Source organism: Dermacentor albipictus, chromosome 2, assembly GCF_038994185.2.
Source record: "Dermacentor albipictus isolate Rhodes 1998 colony chromosome 2, USDA_Dalb.pri_finalv2, whole genome shotgun sequence".
In the NCBI taxonomy this organism is placed as follows: Eukaryota; Metazoa; Arthropoda; class Arachnida; order Ixodida; family Ixodidae; genus Dermacentor; species Dermacentor albipictus.
The window spans coordinates 40,898,883-40,924,785 of NC_091822.1; the positions used below are offsets into that span (position 1 = coordinate 40,898,883).

The 25,903-nt window shown below is 44.3% G+C and overlaps 1 protein-coding gene across 2 annotated transcripts in view; it reads right to left on the reverse strand.

Moving 5' to 3' along the window:
* Positions 1–12,841: 12,841 nt before the first annotated feature.
* The window catches only part of LOC139055919 (3-oxoacyl-[acyl-carrier-protein] reductase FabG-like), a 73,958-nt gene continuing 60,896 nt past the window's right edge, over positions 12,842–25,903 (reverse strand). The window contains exons 8-10 of one of the 2 annotated variants that reach the window (XM_070533566.1): positions 25,795–25,858; positions 25,406–25,444; positions 13,032–13,171 (exon numbers count right to left, since the gene is read on the reverse strand). In XM_070533566.1, the coding sequence (XP_070389667.1) occupies positions 25,439–25,444; positions 25,795–25,858 (70 nt within the window). In that variant the 3' untranslated portion in view covers positions 13,032–13,171; positions 25,406–25,438. Of the gene's footprint in view, positions 13,172–25,405; positions 25,445–25,794; positions 25,859–25,903 lie in introns of both variants that reach the window. The other variant, XM_070533565.1, reaches the window with a different exon arrangement.

Consider the following 25,903-nt stretch of genomic DNA (forward strand, 5'->3'; position numbering starts at 1 on the left):
TGTAAAGAAGTGTGTTTGTGTGCAATTTAACGAAATTTCGCTTCTGCCGCAGAGGAGTGCCAAGACAATCAATGGTAACTTCCGCGGACGCAGATAGTCAAATGATTGAATTACAAGCTGCTGCTTGCAAACGCACCTCTCAAACTGCGTGCAGCGCGACAAGAACAACAGCTTGGAGCCGCATCATGTTCCGTATAAATTAAGTCCAAGTGCGATCAGATCCTATCGCGCCCCGCGCACTTGTGCTTTAGGTGCGAGGGTGAGATAAGAAAGATGATGGCTTCATAAGTGCGGCCTTCCCACGCGAGCAATGGCAAAGTGGGGAAGGAAAGCGAGCTCGCGGTAACGCGATCAAGCGCGCGCGACGGGGCGGAGTAGGGGGGTAAGTTGGCGCGCGTCTCGGCCATGACTGCGCGTAGCTGTAAACGCGGCTGAGCGCATATGCAGCCGCGCACCCTGCTCTAGAGGTAATCTGCTGCGTGTGGAAAGAGCGGGCATGCCAAGACGGCGTGGCATCATGTAAGCTAGCTGTTTTCCCGCACGTTTAGTATTGAAGGTTGCGCAATCTCGAGTTTTGATGACCCGTTGGAACGAGAAGCAGGCGAAGCATTCGCTCCTAGCTGCCGGCGCTTTTCATGATAACGTCGTCGCAGTGCGACCGGGCGACGCTTTGGGGGCGGAGTGCACGCGAAAGCATATGGCGTCACTTAATTCGTGCCACTGATGTGAAGATATATCAACGTGGCATGAAACCTCCGTATCATTCATCGCTGACACCTATATTCGTCAAAATAAAATGTTTTCTCATTCAAACTTGCTTTTTTTTATTGCCAAATTGTAATTCGGAAAATTGCATGGCCCCTTTCCGTGCAACAAAAATCGATCGGCGACTGTACTCATTTGCATAACAGATCGAATTTCAATACAAGGAAATTTCTATATAACGAAGCGAATTGCCGATTTTACCTACTTTGTTATATCAAAGTTTAAGTGTATAACGAAATTTCCTGTTCTCTACACGGGGGCGGCAATGTGGGCTTGTTCGTTGATCATCATGGAACAGCATGTAGTGTAGCGCAGCAAAAACAAGAACACAAGAAGAAATGAAACACAGACACAAGCGCCTAATTATGTCTGTGTTTTGCTTTTTCTTGTGTCTTTGTTTTCGTTGCATTACACTACATGACATTCAATACTTTCACTGTCACATTCATGAGCACTGAAAACCTAGAATCAACTATAATATCTTGCCTGATTTGCCATAATTAAAAAAGAAAAATGTGGGTATAGTAGGCCTAATTGAGTTCTGGTGATTTTAGTATCACTGACATATAGCTTTTAAGAATGTTTAATCGTTTCTTCTGTTAAGGCAGAGTACATGCTCAACTGCTACAGCAAGTGCGAACGTAGGCAAAAACGACAATTTTGTCTCTTGTATCAATTTTATGGCATGTTGCGTGATCTAATCAAGTGGTTTCAATTTGACAAAGTTCTCGATTTAACAAAATAAAACGTCACATCCCAATAAAATTTATTAACTAGACTTACTGTACTTTATAACCAAAGTACTGTATAACTATAAGCAGCTACAGCTGCCATGAGTGGCAAGCAGAATTGAAATGAAATAGCTTTAGTCGAAACATGCCGAGCGCTGCTGCTAAAGTATGCGCCACATGCATTGGGCGACTGCGGGAACCGCAGTACCACACGCAGTTATTCAAAGCAGCACATAAAAGTGCCGCGGACTTAAACTGGTTAGTAAATGCATTCGGAACCAGTCTTTCGATTACTCAATTGATATATCAGCCACACACTCGCATAGCACAGCCACGTGGCAAACGCGGCCATGCGAACACTTCACTATGCACGGATCGGCTGGTTGCAATACTGGGGCACTCTATGGGTGCATGTTTAAAGCACAGCGTTTTTTGCCTATCGCGTGATCGTTGCGGGTGCTCCATGGCTGAGTGTATTGCATGGTACAGAATTGGCCCCAGTACCAAAAGTACACAGGTAGGGTGGTCCGTGTAGATGAAGCGTGAACGCGAGCTCAACATAACCACATCGTCATTATTCTGTAGCGATTATTTATGCGAAAGCGTCAAATGGCCCATTGAGCAAAAAAGCCAGCGTCTGTCGTCTCAGCGAAACAGCACCTCAAATCCCATTGGCTGCGACCACGTCACGAGTGCACCTCGACAAAACAGAGCGGGTGAAAGGGTACACCTGCTGTCGCTATAGTGCACCAGGTGTTGCGTGAGGGGAGAGGGCGCCGCCGCAGTGCCACGTCATCCTTGCTCTCGCGAGCGGGCGCAAAGTCCATATCTCACCCCCACTGGGCTTAGCTGCTGCACGTGCCCAGTGGGGCAATGTCTCCAGTAATGTCTCTCCGGAGTGCCATCACTAGTTAAAAACCTAACATCAGTACCCTAGCAAAAAAAACTGATAGAAATTTCTATATATTCTCTTAGGAATATGTATAGGTTGTACGGGTCCTTCTAAGAGTGATATATATTCCTACCTGACCCATAGAACTCTTTACCAGACTGGCAGGCAGCAGATAGATCTCACTGTGCTGCCTACAAGCCCAAATAGCATGATGTACATATCAGTCTTTTAAACCCAGATAGAGATCATCATATGACATACAGAAATCTGATTGAGGCACTGATAAAGCATGTTAGAAATAGCACACATGCCGGTGCCCACACGCCTGAAGAGACGTTTTTAAAATGAACTGAATATACAACCCTGAATGCATTGCCTGGCACGTGAAGAGATTAACAAACACAGTTGGGATATTGGAGTATCAAATAAAAATGAAGTGTGGAAACTGTGCAATTATCAAAACTTTTTACAGCTTGTATGCAGATATATTATCCTAAACATGTTTAACAATAAATTAACGCACACATTTTCAAAGCACAGCAGCGTTACTTAGCCTATGAAACTACATTGGGGAAGTTGCATGAGGAAAGTATCAGTCCATCTTTGTAGCAGGCGTGCTCCAGTTCTTAATACAAAATTACACTTACAAATTTTGCGAGATGGATGTGCAACATTTAATGCATATCCAAAACAGGATTACTGTCATCATCATCATCAGCAGCAGCATCATTATTATATTTATGTCCATTGCAGAACGAAAGCCTCTCCCTGCAATCTCTAATTACCCCTGTCCTGCGCCAACCGATTCCAACTAGCACCAACAAATTTCCTAATTTTGGCGCACCACCTAGTCTTCTGCCATCCTCTACTGCACTTCCCTTCTCTTGGTACCCATTCTGTCACCCTAATGGTCCAACGGTTATCTAATCTGCGCACTACATGACCTGCCCAGCGCCATTTTTTTCTCTTAATGTCTATTAGAATATCATCTATACCCGTTTGCTCTCTTGTCCAAACTGCTCTCTTTCTGTCTCTTAAAGTTATACTTAGCATTCTTCGTTCCATCCCTCTTTGCACAGCCCTTAACTTGTTCTCAAGCTTCTTTGTCAGTCTCCAAATCTCTGCGCCATATGTCAGCACCCATAAAATGCACTGATTGTATACTTTCCTTTTCAATGATAATGGTAAGCTCCCAGTCAGGAGCTAACAATCTCTGCCGTATGCGATCCAGCCCATTTTTATTCTTCTGTGAATTTCCTTCTCATGGTCAGGGTTTCCTGTGATTAGTTGACCTGGGTAGACGTACACCTTCACAGACTCTAGAGGCTGACTAGCGATCTTGAACTCTTGTTCCTTTGCCCGGTTATTTATGATTATCTTTGTCTTCAGCATATTAATCTTCAGCCCCACTCTTACACTCTCCCTGTTAAGGTCCTCAATCATTTGTTGTAACTCGTCCGCAGTGTTCCTGAATAGAACAATGTCATCGGCAAAACCGAATGTTGCTGAGGTGTTCCCGGTCGATCCCTACTCCTAAACCTTCCCAGTTTAATAGCTTGAATACTTCTTCCAAGCACGCAGTGAATAGCACTGCAGAGATTGTGTCTACTTGTCTGACTCCTTTCTTCATAGGTATCTTCCTACTGTTGTAATAAAGTTTATTTACAAAAGCAAAACAAAGCACTTTCAAGACTGTGGATACTAACTGTAGCTCTAACATGTCTGGCTGAGTTTGTGAATGCCATAAATTAGACACTACCAACGTGATTTCAATAAAGCTACTTTCTGGGTTAGTTTGTGCATACTTGATTTGAAAATTATAACAACAATAATGCATCCATCCACAAAGGAACAAGGACAAGACACAAGCAACATGACTACAAACATGACTAGGGTTTATTTTACACTCCACTATCTAAAGAATAAGCAAGCAACTTTAGCCACATTTAAACAAACACATAAGAGCAAAAACACAGACTGAAGTACCAACTTCACTATGCCCAATTGTGCTCACAGATGCTGCATAGAACACCAGGTCTAATTGGCATATGCTTTTATAATATTACAACTTCATATGAAACTATTTTCTCTAGACTATGCATTTTTGCATTCATCCCAAAAGTGTCGTGATATGTGACAGAACACAAGTGAGCTTGTGCAAAAAGAACAAACTGGCATGGCACACTGACAGGAAGCAAGGAAACAGGACGAGCATCGCTATTGGTACAAGATATACAGCAATATATCAGAACATGACAATACAGCAATATTATTTAAGCAAAAGTGAGTACAGATCTGAGAACTTATTCAAGTAAGAACATGGATTTACCATTTTTAAAACCACATAATCATGAACAAAAACAGCTAAACATCAATGCACATATTGCAAAATCAGAAGACACAATTCTTCACTGGGTGCTAGTTCAACCACCGCACGTCGAAATGTGTAAAAGTGGTTTAACCTGTGTAGCCTTCAGCATGCGAAAGCAAAGAAGATTATCAGAACAGGCTTCATATATAGTGTTTGGAGTCTTTGATTCACCGTAATACACTGTTCAAATGAAATTTCAGAGTTTGCTTGTTTCATTCAGAAAAAAGATAGTGTCTTAGTAATGCTGCCACAGTTAATGGATAAACTTGCACCAGCTACATTGAGTCAAATGAGTAAATAAAGTGAGGCAGACAGATGCATGGTGTGAAAATGATGCTGTTGTATCAAGTAGCATAACTGCTCACTTAACATTCAGCTGCTTTCCATGCCTCTGCATACAGACTGAGAAGCTTTACCTCTTCACCGTCTGCTAGTGAAGCACTGTTTGTTCACTGTGATCATCCACTCAAGGCAGTCACGTGGTTTAGTAGGGCCCTTCGCTACATGTAAGGACACCGACCCGTAACTGTGCATAAGTCCTGTAAAATATTGTCATTTTTTGGCTACTGCAGCTGTTCATCAGCAGCTGCATCACCACTGCCAACATGCAGACCATGCAATTCCCCAAGCACTTAATCAACAAGAGAACAATAATGAAGAGTGGCAAATTGGGCTAGCTGGTTCATTAGGAAAACAAGAAGCTAACGCAAGAAAAAATAAACACTCTAGAATTTTGATGGCTCTGGCTAGGTTAATATATTCAAACATCAAAAAGCTGATTATTACAGAATTCCATAAAGTGTGGTGCACTGTTACCAACTGTTTTCTTTAAAGCTATAACCTGTTATTACCAGACATTCATGTACCATGGCTGAAGACATACTGTTCATCATTGCCATGTCTTGAGCATGGGAATTAGTCTCTTTCATAAAGGTTTCGTATTGTCCATTCAAAAATATTGTTGTCTATTTCTATAAACACATAAAGGCGCATAACTTCGCTGGGTGTTACGTAAACTAGTGGCTCCTCTCTTCTGACGCAGACTGAAAGGTGCTTTGCATGGAGAATTTCAACAGGAAATAGTTTCTTGCATTTCAGAATTATACAAGAATTCGCTCCAGTAAGAATTCTACAAATGAGAGAAAATGCACCTGAGAAGCTGACAAATGCACTGTATTTAGTCTTAATAGTTCAAGTGTACTGGAGAGAGTGGAATGTTTGTTGGTTGATGATCATTCACTAATATTCAGTGACACTTAATTGTTGAGTCACAGCCACGGTTGTGGACTACAGCCTGTTTTTCACTTTCATCCAAGTTCAGGCACAGCTTTCCAGTGCCTAACAAAGCTGTCTTCTGACCAGCTCTCCTCTCCTGTACACCAAAAAAACTCACTGCTTCTGGTGAAAGATTTAAACTAGCTTTAGCTGCCTGTAACTTTCGAGCAAGTACATAACATTCCAATATTTGTAAAGGAACATCATTAGCTCTGCTGACCAATTTCACAAGAAGTTCATTTCCGCCTTCAAATACAAATGAAGAATGCGACCAATGAGGTCCTAGTTTAGCCGCACTTTTACTAAGATGCAGGATTTGGTGTACATTGTATGTGATCATTGCACCCAATCCAAACAAAGACTGTGCTCTCACAACAAACTCCGAGAGAAGATCAGATGATCTCATTATGGTCATCTGAAGTGACGGTGTCTAGTAGAAGTATATAGACACCCTCCACAAGCAAACTGGAATGCCTGACTTACTTATCTGGCAAAAAGCCATGAAGGCATGGTAATGAATAATGAAGAACCCACCACTTCCATTCACTAGCTTTCCAGATTGTGAAGTCTAATAATCTTTGTGGTGTACGTGGGAACCAATTCGGTGGCTTGATTGCCAATAACCTCCTGTTTAAAGAGGCTAAACTTTGTTGTGAACCAATCTAAACATCTTTTCTCTTTTAAATGTGATCACATTTTTATTCTTTTTAAGTTGTTGTATGGTGTATATTTGTTCCAACAATCTTTCCTTTCTGAATCCTGGGCTTCATATTTGATTTATATGTATTGTCTTTTCTGATAATATAAATGCATTATTTCTGACTCATGTTTTGGGCAAATGAGGAAGCTAACGGAAGCACCGATTCTGGGCTCGATCGTCGCGTTCCACAAAGCTAGTAAAGCACACGAGCAGCCAGGAGCACGGCCGAAGTCCGCACGGGCAGAATGGATCTCACGTCGCGTCCATCACTTTAGCGACACCTATTTAAAAATAATATACGGAGCCAAGCCAAATCATTATTTAGCGGCTATTTGGGTGAACCTAACGCTTTCGGGCCCCTAACCGTTCGTACGACCAGGGCACTATAACGGTTACCCCCCCCTTTCCACTCCTACGACCAGGTCGCAGGAGTGGCGGCCAATTTTAAATCCAGGCCAGAGGTCACGTGGGAGGTCGATGATGCTGAACGCTATTTTGCGTTTAAAATGACAAAAAACAACAAAGTTGGTAAATGAAAAGTACAATGTAAAATTCTGAATTATACTTTTGTAGTCTTTATCATGCAATAAAAACGCTTCGTTTACTGTTGAAGAAAGTTTGTAGGTTAAAATTGCGCTTACTACGGCGCCTCTAGCGGGAGATAATGCGCTCAACGGGGAACCTTTTTAATTGGCGTACTATGCCTGTTTCTTTAGCAGCGCCGCGCGGTCGATTTTTTCGCCCTCTGTGGCCATTTGTTGAACTTGAGAGTGTGCCACCCCTGCTGGTACTGGCATGCCTTGCACGCCTTTCCCAGTGAAGACATTCGCAACGTCACACGATGAGGTTCGCTCGGCTGCTCGGTCAGGTTTCGATTTCGTTTTCGCGCATTTTTTTTTCTCATTTAAGATTATTTGCGAATTTGCGTAACAATTCTATCAGACGCGTGACATGAGGACCTCCGGAACCTAAATATTCCATTACCTTGACATGGTAAAAAAATCGCCAGAGTTGCACTTCAAGTGGTGTTAATTTTAAGTAAAGCTAACTGAGGCTTACAGCTGTTTGCAGTATACGAAAAGGAACGTACCAATATATATTCCCTATTCCGTGCTACACGTTCCCCTCATTTGAGGAATTAATTTAGTGGTGTTTGTTGCTTGAGGAATATACATGATGAATCTGTCTGGCGAACCGACACAGGCTGCTTGGTACACATTTCTTTAGTGAAATATGCCTTTAGGCGACAGTACTGCAGCTATAAACAAGCCCAAGCGTCATTCATTAATAGTATGGGACATGTCTTATGTACTGAAAAAGCGAATAGTTCTCCGTTTGTATAATCAAACAACGCTGGATCGAGAATGGTGAGGCAGAAGGTGCTTGAATTTTGCTTTTCTAGGGAGCCTAAGCTGCGCTGTAGTACGTCGAGTATTCATTTATAGGCATTTCATTTGGAACTTTAAAAAAAAAACTGCTTTATGGTTTCAATTCGAAGTTGTAGTGAACTGATGGGTTTCGCGAAAAATGCGTGCCTCGCCATAACCACAGTTCGTTGCTTCCATTACGTGAAGGATATGCTATATTGTCAATAAAGGCTACTCAGAGCTACCATTAAACATTTCAACGCTTTCAACTGATTGGCTCTCGATCTTAACCAATAAACTTTTCTTTCAGGCAATTGCTACTATGATGTTTGTGAACTATGTAAATACTCTACATGTCACGCCGTCGTGTTAGCAGCCAGGAGCGATCCCACATGAAAATGGGCTCTGAATTTCTAGCTGGAAATGGTCTTCCCAGCCAGGTTTCCAACTGGAATCAGCCCTTCCAGATGGAAATTTTCCAGAGCCAGCTGGAAATGGCACTTTCCAGCTTGAAGTGGAATCCTCCTCAGCTGGGAATGGCACTTTCCAGCTGGAAGTGGAATCCACCTCAGCTGGTTTTCCAGCTAGAAGCAGCACTACCAGCTGGAAGTTTTCCAGCTTCAGCTGGAAACTGCTGGATACAGCATTTTTTAGCTGGAAACAGCGCTTCCAACTGGAAACAACTGGATGGAGCATTTTCCAGCCGGAAGTAGAATCTATCGACTGGAAAGTGGAGCTTCCCACTTGCATTGAGACATTTTTTGTATCTGCAACATGCCCATATTTAGCCCTAGGTGGTGTTTGTAGCAGAACGAAGAGCTTTTACTCTTGCAGCAGCAGCAAAAAAAAAATTATTTCTCTGCGTTGTGACAACAATCGTAATTAATTGCATGAACTGCATGGAAATGCTCGTCACTCAGGGTACCTTTGATCGCGATCGGGCCCGATCGGGATCGATTGCAATCGAAAGTGTCCTGTGTGATCGAGTTGCCAAAAAAAATATCTACAGGAAAACTGCCACTTTTATTGAACCTTACTTGTAATAGACAAAAGCGACGCGCTCTTGATCGACACTGTATATCTTGCTACACTGTCGATGTTACACTAGCGAGGAGCTTGCCCGATTGGCCATGATGAGCCGTTGCGCAAACGGCTAGTGTTTACAGCATAGCAATTCCTTCTCTAACAAAAAAGAGCCTTAACACGTGGCACCTTCAGCAGTTCAGGCTGCAATGACCGCTGCTCCTATTTTTTCCTGTCTCCACGACGCCAATACAATCGCCGCCATATTTGTTGAATACTTAGGAGCTTTAGTCTCGTATCTTGTCTTGATCTGCTCTTTTGACACGAATAATAATATAATAGCGTGTTATTGCAATATCAGTATTTCTCAGAAAAGCTCGGGTTTTTATTCACAGCAGCAGCATTACAAAGGCAGGCCGAATATAAAAAATGTGACGACGCCACAGGGGCTCTAGTTTCGTACAGCACATGGCGGAAACTGTCACGGCGAGGCAATTTTGCGAGACAACGAGAGTCTCTCGGGTGTGCGTGTGATCAAGTTTTTGTGAGGAACCTGCATGATCTTGCGCATGAAGTAATTATTTTTGGACAGTTCCTTCTCTGGACGGTGTTACAAGTACAGGCAAGCGGCTATCAACGGTTGTTATTGCTGTACTTTGTGGTGTTGTGATTCACCAGTGCGGATCGAAGAGCACCGTTTTCTCCAGCCCTGATTCTACAATTTGGAGGTAATTATTTCACTTGCTTATGTTTTGAGCGTAAGTTAACGTTTATTTTTATCCTGTATGTTGGCACGCTTGAGCATGATATCATAGGTCCCTGCTGTACGTGATGTTCGTATACAGGTTGATCATTTTTATGTTTTGCGGAATTTGGTAGAAATGGCTTGTGGCAGATATCATAATTCTTGTCGCTGAGCGGAATTATTCGAAGAGGTGGACATTATTAGCATGCGAAATCGAAAGACATCTTCAATTAATTACCAAAAATTGACAAATTAACTTATTACCTTGCTGCACATATTACAATGTACGAATTGTAGCCTGTGAGTTTGCAAGATGGATCCACCTTAAATGAATTTCCAGAATTACATCAGTTTCGATATATTATTTTCTAAAGTGTGAGACGAATAAGTGGGCGTTCCAGTTACTTTTGTGCTCCAATACATAAAAGAGCGTTTTGTTAAAAAAGTAAGTAGACCAACAGTGCACCTTTACGGCGAGTTTGATGACACATATTTTTAACTGGTGTCATTCTGGAAAGTAAGTCCAAGTGGATACGCCTGGCAATCTCAATGGCTACAATACGTAGATTGCGATATGTGCCGTAATGTAATAAATTAGGAAGTTCATTATTGAATTTTTTAAAATTAGTTCAATATGTGTTCCGATTTTTCGTGCAAGTAATCTCCTCTTCTGAAGGATCCAGCTCAAGGACTAGAATTACGGTATCTTCAACAGGCGATTTGTTAAAAATTGCATAAAACTTAAAATTATCACGCAGCATATGTGAAGTGCTTGTCAGTTTGCGTAAGCCCCCTTTTGTCTCCAATAGCCCACTTGAATATATTGCCGTGCAGTGTTTGTGCCCAATGTTGCACATACGTACGTCTATTAAATACTAGTGCGTATATGTCAATCTGCCCAACGCAATACAAGCACATTTATGGCGTGCTTTCACTGCAAGTGCGTGCTCGCAAACACGTTGCATGAATGGCAGGCATTTGAATAGGTGCAAAACAACAATAACATAAAAAGATTGGCCCTCAAGCTCCTGTTATTCAGCAGAGAAATGCTTCTTGGGAGGCTGTTGAGTTACATCACACACCTAGTTCAAAATACAAATGAGCTCATTTGAATTCTATTTGCACTAAAGCCACAGTCAATGGCGCTAAACAATTTAACAATCATTGCATAGCTTCTGCAGCTCAAGTTCAGAGCCTCTTGAGAGCTCAGGTTGGGGCCTTGCGCCACATAAACTGTAGAAGGGTCTGTGATGAAGGTAAACTGTGGTACTGTCCAAAGGCTGTTGATACAATCCGCGTGATTTTGGTAAAGGTCACTGTTTACTAGAACTGAGTGGATTAAAGTGATGATTGTTTTAAAGTTCACTCACTATGTCTAAATATTTTTTTCAGATGGGGTACAAGGAGGAGTGCAAGTGTATTCCACATCTTGAGGGAGATGCAAGATATGCTTCCGCAATCCTTGCTGCAAGTGTTCAAATAAATGGTTACAAGTTTCAGCACCGTGCTGTTTTGGCTGCATGTATTTTCACCGGACCAGTTGGACTTGCGGCCAGTCACATTAGGAACTAAGTGTGACTTGCGACAGCAAGCTAAGATCCATGCGAGTTCTGGCCAGTTTGTATCCTGCTTGATGCGAGCTTACACCCTGGGATTTCACCTAAGCATGGCTCAACACCATGGTGTTGTCGCCAAGGCTCAACACCATGGCGACCGGTGCTGTGTGCCAGCCCGGTCTGAGGGTCTGTAGACCCACAGTCCGGGCTGGAGATTCTAGCTGGAACTTCTTCCAGCTGAATTACAGCTGGCATTTCTTGCAGCTGGATCCAGCTGGAAGGCCTTCCAGTTGGGACATATTCCAGCTGGATTATGGAACCGGAAATTTCACCCAGCTGGATTTTTTCCAGCTGCCTTCCCAGCTAGAAAAGTATCCAGCTGGGTGAAATTTCCAGTTCCATAATCCAGCTGGAAGTAAAAACATTTTCATCTGGGATGCGTTTTATGGGGGCGTTTCAGATAGTAGTGAAAGTAGCAGCAATTTTTTTCATACCAATGGCGCGCCTCTTTCTTTTACGCGTTAGTAAAGTCACCATATTTACCTAGAACAACTAACCAGAGTAATAAGAATCATGATGACAGCTTCAGTGAAGAGTGTCTTCCGGACATTAACATGTTGACACCAAATACCAAGGTTTTTCTTCCATGTAAAATAAAATGTCTCTGATAGCTAAGTACTAAGGGAATGTTAAGTACTTAGCGAAGCATCATACACAACTTTGCGTGTTCAATTTGCAGACTTTTTACGCAAAGTTTATGGACAGACACTGCAAAACCAGTAGACCCCTTTAACACTACATAACTTGCGATATCCAAGCCGCAAGTTTTCTCGACTCACGCGCTTTGGGAGATGGAACTGTGGTTCAGGCATGGCAGCACAAAGAAGCCGACATATCCTTCATTAAGTACTTCTCCAAGCATACACGAAGGGAATGAGCTCGCGGCAGCCGTGCGAGCTGGAGCAAGCGAAGACCTGGCCGTGACATCACTCGCGAGAGTGCGCCACTCCAAATTCTCGCCGCTAATAGCTTGTGCCAGGCGGACGGCCGAACACGAGCAACAGACGTGACCGGTTGTTCGGCAACCGAAAGAGCGGTAATTTGTTTCTCGGCCACCAGGTACTGGCAGCATGATAGTTGCTCCGCGGGCTTGTAACCTTTTCTGGTTGGCGCAAATAGCGGAGTTTCCACTCCTAAATGTGTATTTCTCCGTGCTCAAAGGCTTCACCACATCTATTATGGTGCACATCCGCATGACCAAGAAAATAAGTGGTGACCGGACTACCCTGCTAATCTAGTTTGAAATATGTGTCTGTGACGTTTAAGAACTAACAAGTGGCAAATGCTGGCAGCAAGGCACAGTCTTATGGTGACATGCTGTATTGACAGAAATTTTTCATAACCAAGCAATACGAATGCAGTCTTATTCCAAGATATAGGCATTTATTCGAAAACCGTACAACAAGCAAGCTCACACCGGGATAACAAATGCCCGATGCCCCCGTTGTATAAACTTGAGCACTAAGGTGTGATAACAAGTGCAAGGGAGGGCTCAGGGCTATGCTGTTGGCAGTACCGTGGGGAGACCTATCGCGGACACATGATGCTGCGTCCTCCATCGATGGCCAGCGTCTGGCCTGTAATGAACGAGGAGTCATCCGAGGCCAAGAAGGCAATGGTACGTGCTACCTCGTCGACGGTACCCACGCGACCCATGGCGTGGGTCGTCTTGCAGTGTTCCAGGAACTGCAATTGCAACATCAAGGCACGGTTAGCAGGCTGATCCAGAAAAGAGCGCTGTGTCAACACTGTGGAGGTTAGCTTTCTTGTGTAACCTGAGCGTTAAGTAATTGCATGGTCATAAATAACTGCGCAAACAATAACTCTTTTCTTTCATTTACAGAGTGCCACAGATGGGTGGCAGTTGTTTTACGATTTTGGTGTGAATGCTGAACTACTTGATGGTACCAGCTTCCCATAAAGATTGTTCTTGTGTGTGTGGGCTTGGTTGGCAGAATGCAGCGAAAGTCTGGTTCCCTTGGCTTTTAAAAATGGCAGTATGAAGTTAGGTGGCTGCAGTGAGGACAGCAGCCTTTTTCAATGCTCGAATAGCGGTGCTTTTGATGTTCCTTCACCTCAACCACAGTGCAAGAATATTATGAGAGGTTTGTGAAAAGCGACCGTTACAGCATACCGGTTTTGCGTGCGCTGCAGGCAGTTTCCGCAAGATGACGCATATCGTGTGGGGTCACAGGGCCGCCATTGCAAACGAGAATGGCCGTGACAATGGAACACAGTCCCCCAATGTGACAGGAGAGGGACTGTCAGCAAACCACGTGGAATGTGTGCAACGTAGTGAGGGGTTAGCTAGAAGAAGTGGCACATACCTTGAGGCCGCCACACACAAAAAGCACGAGCGCGGGGGTCAGTGCCTATTGTCGAGTCCGAATCATGCGGAAAAGGACAAAGGGAAGCAGGGGAGGCAAAAGAGAGTGAAATGGTGATTATCGCCGGCGACTCAAATCTGGCTAGGTGCTCACCAGCATTTGTGGAGGGGGTGAAAGGCAATAAAAGAGTGATGGTAGGGACTTTTCCAGGGCAGACACTGGGTTCTGTCATAGAGCAAGCAAAAGCTAAGCTCGAGGAAAATGCCCATGTGCGCAACCTTGCCATTGTAGCAGGTGGGCTAAATGACGTCCTAAATAGGAAAGGGACAAGACTAGCCCAGCGCTTGGCAAAGGGGGGTGGACGACTTGTACGAACTATCCCCTCAGGTGAAGAGCATGGTGTGCACAGTGCCGGAGGTGCCTGTGCATGACAGTCACGTAGAAGGAGCCGTAGTGGCTGCTAATGAGGCGATATGAAAAACGAGGCGAGAGAAATGTTTCGAGGTTGTTGAAGTAAACAGGGAGCTGAGAAGGTGTGCTGGTTTTGAACGAGACGGGATCCACTTCAATTTCAGGCTTTCACGAAAAGTGGGTTGGGGACTTGCTGGTCGCGCTGTTGCTTTTTTAGGGGCCTACGGGCGCTCAGGAGGCCAGAGTAGGCAGTAATGAAGAAGGACCCCTAAGGGAACCTTAGAATAGCATCGCCGTCAATAACAGAAAAAGGAAGAAAGCAAGAATGAGAGCTCGCCAAGCAATAGGCTACATAAACATGCAGGGCGGCAGAAGAAAGGAAAAGTGGGCAGAGATTGAGGAGCAGTTAAATAGGGAAAAAATAGGGGTGTATGCAGTTCCAGAAACAAACAGAGACTCGGAAGAGCTGCAGTGATTGAGAATTAAGTTTGGGAAGGGTGCAACAGAACTAAGTCGGAAAGAAAGGCTCGGGGAGTCGGAATGCTCATCCATCAGGGAGCCAAATGGAAAAGAGTAAATTCAAAATGTCACGAGCATCTGGTTATCAGGTACCATGAGTTGGAAAAAACTTGGCTAGTGGTTACATATTTGTGGGCCGGAAATAATTCAGGTACCATGAGTTGGAAAGAAAAACTTGGCTAGTCATTACATATTTGTGGACCGGAAATCATTGCAGAGAAAAATAAAGGGTTAGCGGAATGCATAAATGCCAATATTAAGGGTTTCGGGAATGATGCCGAAATTATCATATTAGGCAACATGAATGCCCACATACAGGATTTAGATGGCTATATCGACAACAACGGGAAGTCAATGCTAGACCTTTGTGAGCAACATAACCTCGTTATCGTGAATACAAGGCCCAAGTGTGAAGGCCAGATCACGTGGGAAGTGGGAAACAGGCAATCGACCATTGATTACTGTCAGATGCCAGAAGGAAATTATAAGTTGAGAGAAATGGTCATTGACAAGGAAAGGTATAGCAGCATAGGGAGTGACCATAAACTCCTCATTCTGAAAATGGGATATGTAGGGAAAGAGCAAGGAGTGCAAAATGGACAGACCAAATTTGAATGCTGAAAAATAAACATAGTCACTAGAGTCGAGGAAGAACTTGGCAAATGGCCAAGTAGAATGGGAATACAGTTTGCTTCTAAGTGTAATAACGACAGAAATACGGAAAGAGAAACATGTTCGTTGGAAAGGAAAAAAAAACCGAAAAGCTGGTGCAACTGGGAAATACGAGAAACGATTGCTGAACGACAGAAAGTATCCCGAGAGCACAAGTGGAGAAGCAGTTGCGACAGGATGAAGTAGCCAGTGAATGCGAAATATATCGGGAGAAAAAGTCTATGGTTCAAATACTGGTGCAAGCAAAGACAAAAGGTGAAAGTAAACGTTATTTGTCAGAAATACGTGAGAAAAAGAAGGCCGCACTTAGAATATTTTGGAACCACATAATATTATTAGGCAGGAAGTCAACAATACAGCAACATATCCTAGATGAAGATATAAACAAATTGGAAGGAGAGGTGGCATTAAGTTACATCCGAAAATAACAGCCAAATCTTTCCAAGGCAATGACGTGGTTGTATTTGAAGAAAAAAAGAGCCTGAAAGACAACCAGATGGAGAAGGTGCTGGTGCTGACAAATTTTAACTGGATGAAAGCTGAAGAGAAAATTCCTAAGCGCACAGCCACAGGACTAGATGAGGTTCCTGTTAGGCTGATTAAAGGGAAGCTGAAGCGTTTTCCAGAAAAAAATGAGTAAAGAGCTGTACGTAATGGTTTTCAACCCTCCGAATTCGAATATCACATCGAAGTTGAGCAAAAGAAAGCACAAATAGATTTTATTTCGACGAAAAGGGCAGCAGCAGACTCGGGGCAGCTCGCCCTTCTCGTTTGCGCCTGTGATTGGTCGGGTGCCTCGTGACGTCAACAATGGTGTCCGTCCGGACCGACCGCTGCCACTACACATGAAGCACGGTGCAGGATGGTTTGGCGCATGTTGTTTTGCTGATACTGTAATGGTAAATGTCGAGAGCTTGCGTTTCTCCGAGGAGTTCGGCGTTGCTCCCTACATGTACGAGCAGGTTGCGAGGAGCCGGCCTTTCGAAGGAGCAAAAGATGCAGGCAGCAAGCAGTGGTTTCGACGGAGACGAAAGCGAAGTGTTAGCATCTCGTCATGTTATGAATGTTCGTCGGTGAGTATGTTTTATGCAAAGCTGCATTCAGCGATCCACTGAATTCATTTCTGGGCAAACAACTGTACTGTAATGTTCCTACATGCCTCCTTGTGGAACGTAAGTGCATTTGTGCGCTGCCGCAAAGCGGTAGAAGCGGATAGAGCGAATAGAAAATTAAAGGCGGTTTGCGACGAAACCTGCGTCAAGGGTGGGAGATAAACATGCGCCTTCCGTTCAGCGTGCTAACACGAATGAGCTAGCAGTGAATCAAAATCCAGGTTTGGACGAGTTCGTGTATTCATAATGTCTTTCAATAGAGACGTTTAGCTTGCACGCTAATCCGGTAAACGGGAGCGGTTTGGGCGGGTTACCGGATGGTCGGGGCGTAAACGTGAGCGGTGAAGCCGCCTGGTGTTGTAGAGCTCAACCAGACAAACGCATAGCTAAAACTGCAGTAACTCACCATATCCTGCTTCGCCACTCGTGCAAATTTTTGGCAGCGGCGTAATTGTGAACACGATTACGCCACTGTCGAATATTTACCCCAGCAGCTAAGCAGAATACAGTAATTAGCTCTGTGGTTGTGTGCTTGAGCTTTGCGCCACCAGCTGGCGCCACCGATCGGGCCGCTCACCTTTACGCCCCCGCTAAACCGGAAAACCGCCCGCGCTTTCCCGGATACCGGACGCGCTAAAGGTCCCTAATACCAGTTACCATCCGTCCGCCCGCACCCGTCCCGTCTTTGTGTGTCCGTTTCCCCGACCTTCTCGCGCTGCGTTGAGAAATTGTACTCTCACTCATTCACGCGTTACTGATAAACTCTGGTCACGTCGTCATGAAAGTGGTTAGAGCACAGCACTGTTGTGCTTGAGCGCTTGAAATTCTTTCGATTCACAGCAGCCTCCCACTTAGCTGAAAGCTTCTTGTCTTGCGGGAAGTAATGAAACATCGGAACATCGTTGCAGCCCCTGGTGTTCGTGCAACTGCAGGCTGCACAGAACTCCGGCATGATCGGCCCACCACTTCAATTGATTCTGTGCACGTCAACTGCCACTCTACATACACACAAACAAAAGAATGCAGGGTCGACGAAGCTGATTAATTATGACGGCACGCACGCAGAAACCGGACGCGGAGACTGCGAAGGAACGGACCACCAGTGCTGACGTCACTACACCACGGTTGCCAGTCTCCGATCGCATCGTCAGCGTCAGCAGCAGCGCGTGGCGCTCGACGGGGGGTGGAACGACAGCGCAATTTTAACTGACGATTACGTCGCACCCAAGAGAAAAATCCCCCACAAAATTTTACCCACATGGTTTCTAAGGTTCCCGCATACGTATATGTGCGTCTTGTTGAATTGGACAGACTCTTCAGTTTCCCTTCAAACTAGGACCAAAAAATAATGAAGATCTGGTGAAAGCAGTGGAAAAAAAACAGTTGGTGACAAAGTAGAATTTAATTTATAAAGGTAACGAGGGAGAAAGATAGAATTCACTCATACAGACCGTTCACCATTACATCAGTAATATACAGGCTAGCAATGCAGGCAATCTAATTAAAGCTGCAAGGAAGGGCAGAGATTAATGACATTTTGGGAGAACTTCACAATGGCTTCAGAATAGGTAGGCGTTTGGATGACAACTTAGTTGTTCTTACTCAGTGTATTGAAATATCAAGAGTAGAAAGCAGACCGTTATATGTGGCCTTTTTAGGCATTACAGGAGCATATGACAATGTAGACAGCAACACTTTGTGGGATATTCCGGAAGGGGAAGGCTTAGGAGATGATTGTCTACAGCTTTTGATATATATTTACCTAGAAAATAGCATTTGCATTGAATGGGATCAGGAGCGAGGAGAAAGTTGATACCAATTAGGGACTGAGGCAGGGGTGCCCTTTATCCCCACTGCTGTTTATGGTGTACATAGTGAGGATGGAGAGGGCGCTGAAAGGAAGTAACATTGGGTTTAATCTCTCATACAAACAGGTGGGTACAGTAGCAGAGCAGCAGCTTCCAGGTTCATTTTAGGTGGATTACATTCTGTTGCTAGCTAAGAAGCAAAGCGATTTGCAACATCTGTGGGCACGAAGGTGAGAATTTTGGTTTGAAATTTAGTGTTAGAAAATCAGGTGTTATGATATTCATTGGAAACACTGAACAGACAGTGGCAGTACAGGGCCAGGAAATACATCGGGTAAAAGATTATAAATACCTTGGTATATGGATAAACGAAGGCAATAGATATATGGAAACACAGGAAAAAACAACAGTGAAGGGGAAGAGAAATGCAGCCATAATGAAGCACAGGGCGCTAGGGGGATAGAATAGGTAAGAGGTGCTGCAGGGTATGTGGAAAGACGTAATGGTTCCAGGACTTACTTTTAGAAATGCAGTTGTTTGCTTGAAATTAGGGGTACAAGCAGGACACGATGGGAGCCAAAGGTCAGTGGGACGCCTTGCATTGGGCGCTCACGGGAAGACTACAAGTAAGGATGTGTAGGGTGATATGGGCTGGAGAAGTTTTCAGGTGAGGGAAGCCCACAGTAAAATTAATTAGGAAGGATGACTGAGGAATATGGAAGAAAGCAAATGGGCTGGGAGACTGTTAGTGTTGAGGTATCTGTACAGGAAAAACAGTGATTCACAGTGAAGAAAAAGAACTAGGAAACATACCAGAAAGTATGCAGCCTGTAGGGTAAGCAACACAGCAACAAAGAACGTCAAGCGGAAAGTCAGAGAGTCTGAAATAATCTCATGGGTGGTGGCGATGGAAAAGAAATCTGCCATGAGTAAGTACTTAGAAGGAAAAAACAAAATCAGGGAAGAAACAATTTATGATAACTCAAAGGGAAGCTCATTACTTTTCGAAGCGAGATTGGGATGCCTTAGAACACGCACCTATAAAGCGAGATATACAAAGGAACAAGCATGTGCTTGCTGCGGTAAAGCTAGAGAAACTATGCCGCATGTTTTATTAGAATGTGAAGACATCTGCCCAGTGGTCGAATTAGGCACCACTGGCCTCCTTGAAGCCCTTTGGTTCAGCAAGAGCAGGGGAAAAGTAAACATGTCTGCAATAGAGGTTCGTAAGAGACGATTGGAAGCTTGGTGGAAGCAAAGCAGGGACACAACAAAAAACGAAGACATACAAAAGCAAAGTTCACAATAGGGGTGAGGAAGTTTGGTTGTGGAAGTTCATTGTTTTTTTTTCCTTTCTCTTTTTTTAACTTAGACAGGACATTACGCAGTATAACAGCAAGAGCTTGGTGGCGCAACCCACTACCCCGTTCCAAAGGGGATCCATCCATCCGTTCGTCCGTCCGTCCATCAGCGAATAAACGCAGTGAAAGATGAAAGAGCGAACGCAGAGCAGGAGCCATGGTAGGCAGAGATCAATGGGAGCGGTCCCTTGAGTGAGGTGTGCGCGGGAAACTGGTCTTAAGCGGATCCGCCCAACTGCTCTTCTTGTACTAGTCTGCTCGTGCTTGTTTGGTTAGTTTGGCCTTGTTCGCACTTGTTTCTATTGTCACGGTGAGAAATAAAGGGGTGAATAGGTTCACAAAACAATTCACACCGGAAGAAATCGTGCAAAAGCAACATGCGTATACCAGTGCAAAGCATAGAAGTGCTCGCATCTGCGTGCAACGAACGCAAACGATGATGCGATGCCGATGAGCCTTCACCCTTTAGAACGAGCTGGCGGCCCCAAACATAAAGCGGCATCACTCGGAGGATGGCAGAAGCACACACAAGTTGTAAGCGCACCCTCAGTACGACAGGGCGCCGCCGTTCGCACACGTCCCATAATATTCTTGCACCGTGACCTCAACTAAGCAATTAGATCTGGAAAGCTCTACTGTGGCGTAAGGGCCAGGGATGGTCAAAGAGTGCCAACAGAGCTTCAACTTGGAACTAATAATTGCAAGGAAGAGTTTGAGCCTCTCGCGGCCTCTCTCATGTGGGCGTGACTTGCCAAAAAGATTTACTGCCAGCACCCATTTCCTTGCCTTACGCAAACGATGATGCGATGCCAATGAGCCAGGCACATGATGCTGTGCCCTCCGTCACATGGACGACAACAAGAGGGAATACCAAGGAATAATTGCTTATCTACTATTATCAACTGCCCACTTCCCATGTTAGAATTTCGTGGAGAAGGTTGTTCGCATAGTAGTGTTGCCCTGCTGATGCTGCAGTGAAGACTAACAGAGCTCCGATGCCGCTACGAATGTGACCCTATGAATTGCACAATCTCACACCACCTAGACCAATCTCCTGGTTGCTTTGTTCCCGTCGCCATATTTCAGGAAGCATATTGAGATGACTAGCTGCCATCTAGTGTGAAAAATCTTGCACAGACAATCAAACAGCTACTGCCATCTACGTTACAAAAGGTGAAACACTTTCTAGACTTTACTTTCATCATATGCCATTTAATAGTGAGGAAAAACCCATGAAAGGTGGGTCACAAAAGGTGAAAGGTGGGTGGGGAAGCTCATCAAATTTCCCACGAGGTGAAGTTGTTGTAGCTCATCATAAGTGAAAACCACTTTTTAGCTTGAGGTTGTAGAGTGCCCTTCACGAGTTTGGAGCTCTTCATGAAGATGGCATTACGAATTAAACAGCAAACTAGTGTGGTCCGTATCATTGGTGCAGAGTTTTCCATCTTCTGGGGGGTGAGCAGGGGCCCGATTCGCACCATATTTTTTTTCGTCTGAAAATAATATGAGGTACAGATCAATCGTCATACCGTCATGCATCCTTTGTGTTGGCCCAGGAGATTCTTTCCCTTTAACATTCAGTTCCAATTCACGCACCTCTGCAAGTGTCTCGTTCCAAAATCGGCAAAATCCTGCCTTCCCAAGTCTGCCAACTCTCCCTGATGGCCTCGATCATCTTTTCTGCTTGATCAAATCGAAGTGCTGTTTTCTGCAATGCAGTACTTACTGTTTCTAATTGTGAGAAAAGAAGTGTCAGGAGCTTGAGGATGAAGTATGTGTTGAATTTTGACAGATTTAAAAAATGCACTGGCTTTGGCACCTGCATTGTTACATTTTTCTAATGCTAGGCCATGAAGAATCGAGGTCAAGTGGCTATAGTTCTGAACAATCGACTTCAGAGAAGTGGCCCTTAGCATCCACCCCGTGGGACAAAATTTCCACAAGTTTATGTTCCAATCTTTCTGAAATGCCTTTGGCACTTTGGAGAGCATGCAACAAAGGTTATCATTTCTGATATCACGGCCAAGAAATAAGAACACATTTCCACTTTCTCACTCATGTCCTGCAGCACCAGGTTAAGCATGTGCACTACACAGTGTACGTACAGTGCTTGTGGCTCCTGTTGTATGCGAGATTGCAGCCAATTGTGCTGTCCTCTTTACATTTGCAATGCCATCATAGCATTGCCCATGGGAATTGTCAATGGCAAGACTAAAACGGCAGAGGGTGTCCTTTAGAAAGGCATAAAGACTGGCTGCTCTTGTGTCTGCAGTCTTGCAAAATCCACAGAACAGCTTGCGTGTTTCAAAGTTCTTTTGCACAATACGAAAGCAGATCGACACTTGGTCCTTGGCAGATATGTCCACTGTCTTGTCCATGATCACGGCATAGTGCCCCGCTTCACAAACCTCATTTGCGAGTGACCAAAGAACATCATGAACCAAAATTTGTAACATTCCGTTTAAAATGTCGAGCAAGAGCTACCTGTACTTTGTTCCAGAAAGCGATGATTGCAGTTCTGCAATGTCATTGGCACGAAGTTCCAGAAGCTGTCTTAGATTACTTTCTGCATCCTCATGACCACGTACTGCCAATCCCTGGCAAGCTAAGTACTGCATTGAAGATAATGTCGCTATCAGAGCTTTCCTTGCTGTTCCATTTCTTTTTGCTACCCAATTAAGCAAGCAGTAGCTACATTACCCCCTTTTGTTGATGTAGTTCCGATCATGGCCACATGGTGCAGGTTAGAGTCCTCATGACTTCTAAATCTAAGTGTTTTCTTCCAGTTAGGAAACCCATTCTGTACGAACTTCAAATGAAATTCCTTATCCCTGTGGGTATTTGGAAGAAAAATTTTCACCTCGCAAGCAGCGTGACAGGTATCACAAAATACCTCCTTGTCCAGTGATGCATCATACAGAAGCCATTTGTATGCATGCTTCCAAGCTGGTTGGTAATGTCGGCCCTGTTGTGCTTCAACGTTAACGACTGGATCATAAATAACAGTTCGCATGCATGTGGAGGCAGTGGTTACAGTGGCAGATGTCAAGCCTGTGCTGCTAAGGCAAACCCCCTTAGGTTCAGAAGCTAACACTGAAGCTAACACTGAAGGTCCCATGCCAGGTGGATTCAAATTTGCCCCCAATCCATGGTGTGAATGTGGTTGAACAGCAAAGCCAAACGAATGCACGAAACAAAACACAGTTGACAAGAGTGCAGTCCAAAGGAGTGCACAAAGCAAGACACATTTGCTTGTAATTTGCAACTGAGCATACTTCATAGTTAATTAGCTTACTGAAACTTGGAAGAACAAGTTTTATCCTAGCAGACAAACATGGGGCAGTCCATTTCCTTCCCATAGAAGCCCATGTATTGACACCAGACTGGAACTTCACAACTTCACTGTGAACTATCTAATTATGAAAAGTAAGTGAAACTCGGCATAATGATAGTCGTCTGAGGGGCCAACTGTCATATTTTGGGGGGGAATAGTTTTGATAAAACAAGAGATACATCCGCTTCCTGATCAGCAATCCTAATAAAGTTGGCTTTGCTGCAAGGTGTATTTGTTCACTATGTTGATGTTAGCCAGCCCAGATGCCACACCCCTATGAGAGGACATATGCGGCTCATTCATACGAGTACTAGAGGTAAACAGCTTTGCTGTAGAAACATAAAAAGTGCTCCAATCGTTTGTTCGTGTTAACAGTGTTGCAGTCTGTATGTATAAATAACAAATAGGTCAAGTTCAAGCTTCTTTCTTCACTTCGGTACATACCTTGAGGAGCACACTAATTTGGCGTGGGACATGCCGCAGACAGAATTGCAGACAATGGGCGGATGACACACTTGATTGACGCACATGATGACACACAGAACTTGATTTATATAACACTTTGAAAACAGTACAGTAACACACACAGAAACAACAAAAGCTTTGCACTCAGCTACCGATAATGAATAAGTATTTGTTGCTCAGCCACCAAAGCTTACAACACCTAACATACGAGCTCAATGTTCACACTTCACAACTTCCCATAAGCTGGGGTCGTCTACTTCGCTGCTTGAAGCCTGATCTGAAAAACCAAATACTAAAAATATGCAGCATGCTGAGCATGCTTTTATATAACATGGCCTGAAAATTCTAGCAGTGGGCAGCGGTGCTGAAAAAGGGAGTAGGTGCAGCAGCATGTACTAATTTGCTTCTCTCTCCCCCTCGTCTCCTTCAAAGAGCTCGAGCCTATTTGAGCAGTCTGTATGCATGCGCATTCCATTCTCAAGGTCTGCAGGAGAGGAGAGCTTGGGCTGTGCTCTGGGACACACTTGCAGGCGAATGAGAGAAAATTATCTTTTTTTCTCTGCCCAGTGGCCGTGCCGAAAACGTCTGGCATTTACAGATCGCGTCCGGCGACAATGTTGGCATACCTTTCATTGAGCGGAGCAGGAGTGACGACTATCATTTACGGAATATGCAGCTGTCGCTTGTAGAGTCTGTAGTTTAATGGCCACATTGATTCTGGATCTAGATGACGCGCTTGATTTTTTGTCCCACGGTGGTTGTGGTTATCACAGTTTGCAGCAGGTTTCACTTCAATTTCAATTGCTCTGGTTGACATATATTCTCAGAATCCGACGCAGAAGAAGAATAAGTGCCGGAACTGATGCTTAACAGACTGCCATGCCACAGTTGCGAAGGTGACCCACGCAAGAAGGAATGATGGCTTCCGGTGGAGACTGAGAAAAACTCTCCAAAGTCTATCGATGATAAGCTGTCCAAGCACTCTTCACAGACTGATGGGTCCCCCTAAAGAGGTGGCTGTGGGTTAAGTGTGTGTGGCCAATTCCCGAACGGCAGAAGACCACCTTGTAGAACTGTTCCCAGTGTCTCGCACTCCTCTATTTGCTGAAGATGGGTTTAATGCTGTGAAGTTTATTATGGAACTCAGAGTCCCATTCATTTTGTTATAAACATTTCATTTATATTCACAAAGATGACAGGTAGTCTCTGCTAAGCTTACCTTTAAAGGCAATTCGTAGTTGATGTTGCGAGTAAAGAGCCGATTTGGGTGTTCGGGAAGGGTTCAGAGTCTTAGAAAAGAATGTGGATGAAAGAAACACCTGCACTTATCAATTGGCCTTTTACTTGATTCAACACAGAGACTGAGAATGGTAGACGTTCGAAGAGCTGCCATTGCCAGTCAGAATCTCTGATGGTAAACTGGATCTAAAGCTCTTGGTGTTGTCAGCCTTTTTCGTTGTTGTGAGACAAATCTAGTAGCCACGGCAATTTAAGACTGTGCTGGTCTTTCAACTTTCAGGCAACTGTAGTTCTTCAGTTCATTTGTCCAAAACCACACAAAAGAAGACATGACGCTTGCTGACCCCACTGCTAACCTCCGGGAGGGGGCACAGGCCCCTGGAAAAATTTGAGGGTGGGATGGGCTCGAGCCCCCCTCCCCTCTGTAGTCGGCACCTACGGTTGATACTGCAGTAGACGTCATGTAATGCACAGAGCAGAGAAACTGCAATCTATTGAAGTAACAATAAGGGAGCCAAGTGGAACCAAATACAGTTAAGAATGGCAGAGAATTAGTTGGTGTGATGAGATTAAGAAGTACAGGACAGGACAGGAATAATTGGACATCGTAGAAAGAGACCTTGACTTTGCAGTGGACATGGAACAGGCTCACAATCGCAGTGTTTTACTTACTTGCAAGATCTGTAGCAGCAAGGCAGCCCATCTTTATCGCTGTTAATTGATTAAAAAGTGGTTACTACCTAATGTAAAAACTACAACAGGCACTGAAATTCAGTGTCGCATGCAAAGTGTGGTGATCTTGTGTTACAGATGACACTTCTTGTTTTGTTAAACTCGTCAAAAAAAAAAACGTTCAAGTGTGCATGCACCAAGAGAGAGTTCTACAAAACCATGTTGAAGGCAACCCCTAAGACAAAACTTGCGTGCACAACAAAACAGAGTGTCAATGTTGTGAATGGGATCCAAAACGGTGAGCTATGCCTGTAACCAATTTTGTCACTCTATATGCTTGAGGCCTACCTATATATCTAGATTTGCCTTTGTCACTACTGACCACTCACCTGTGAATACTGGGCGTCACTCATGCCACCTCGCTTGTGCACCTCTGTGACAATGACACCTGGGCTGCAAGAGAAAAGGCATTAGTCATGGCCTACCTATAACACAAAT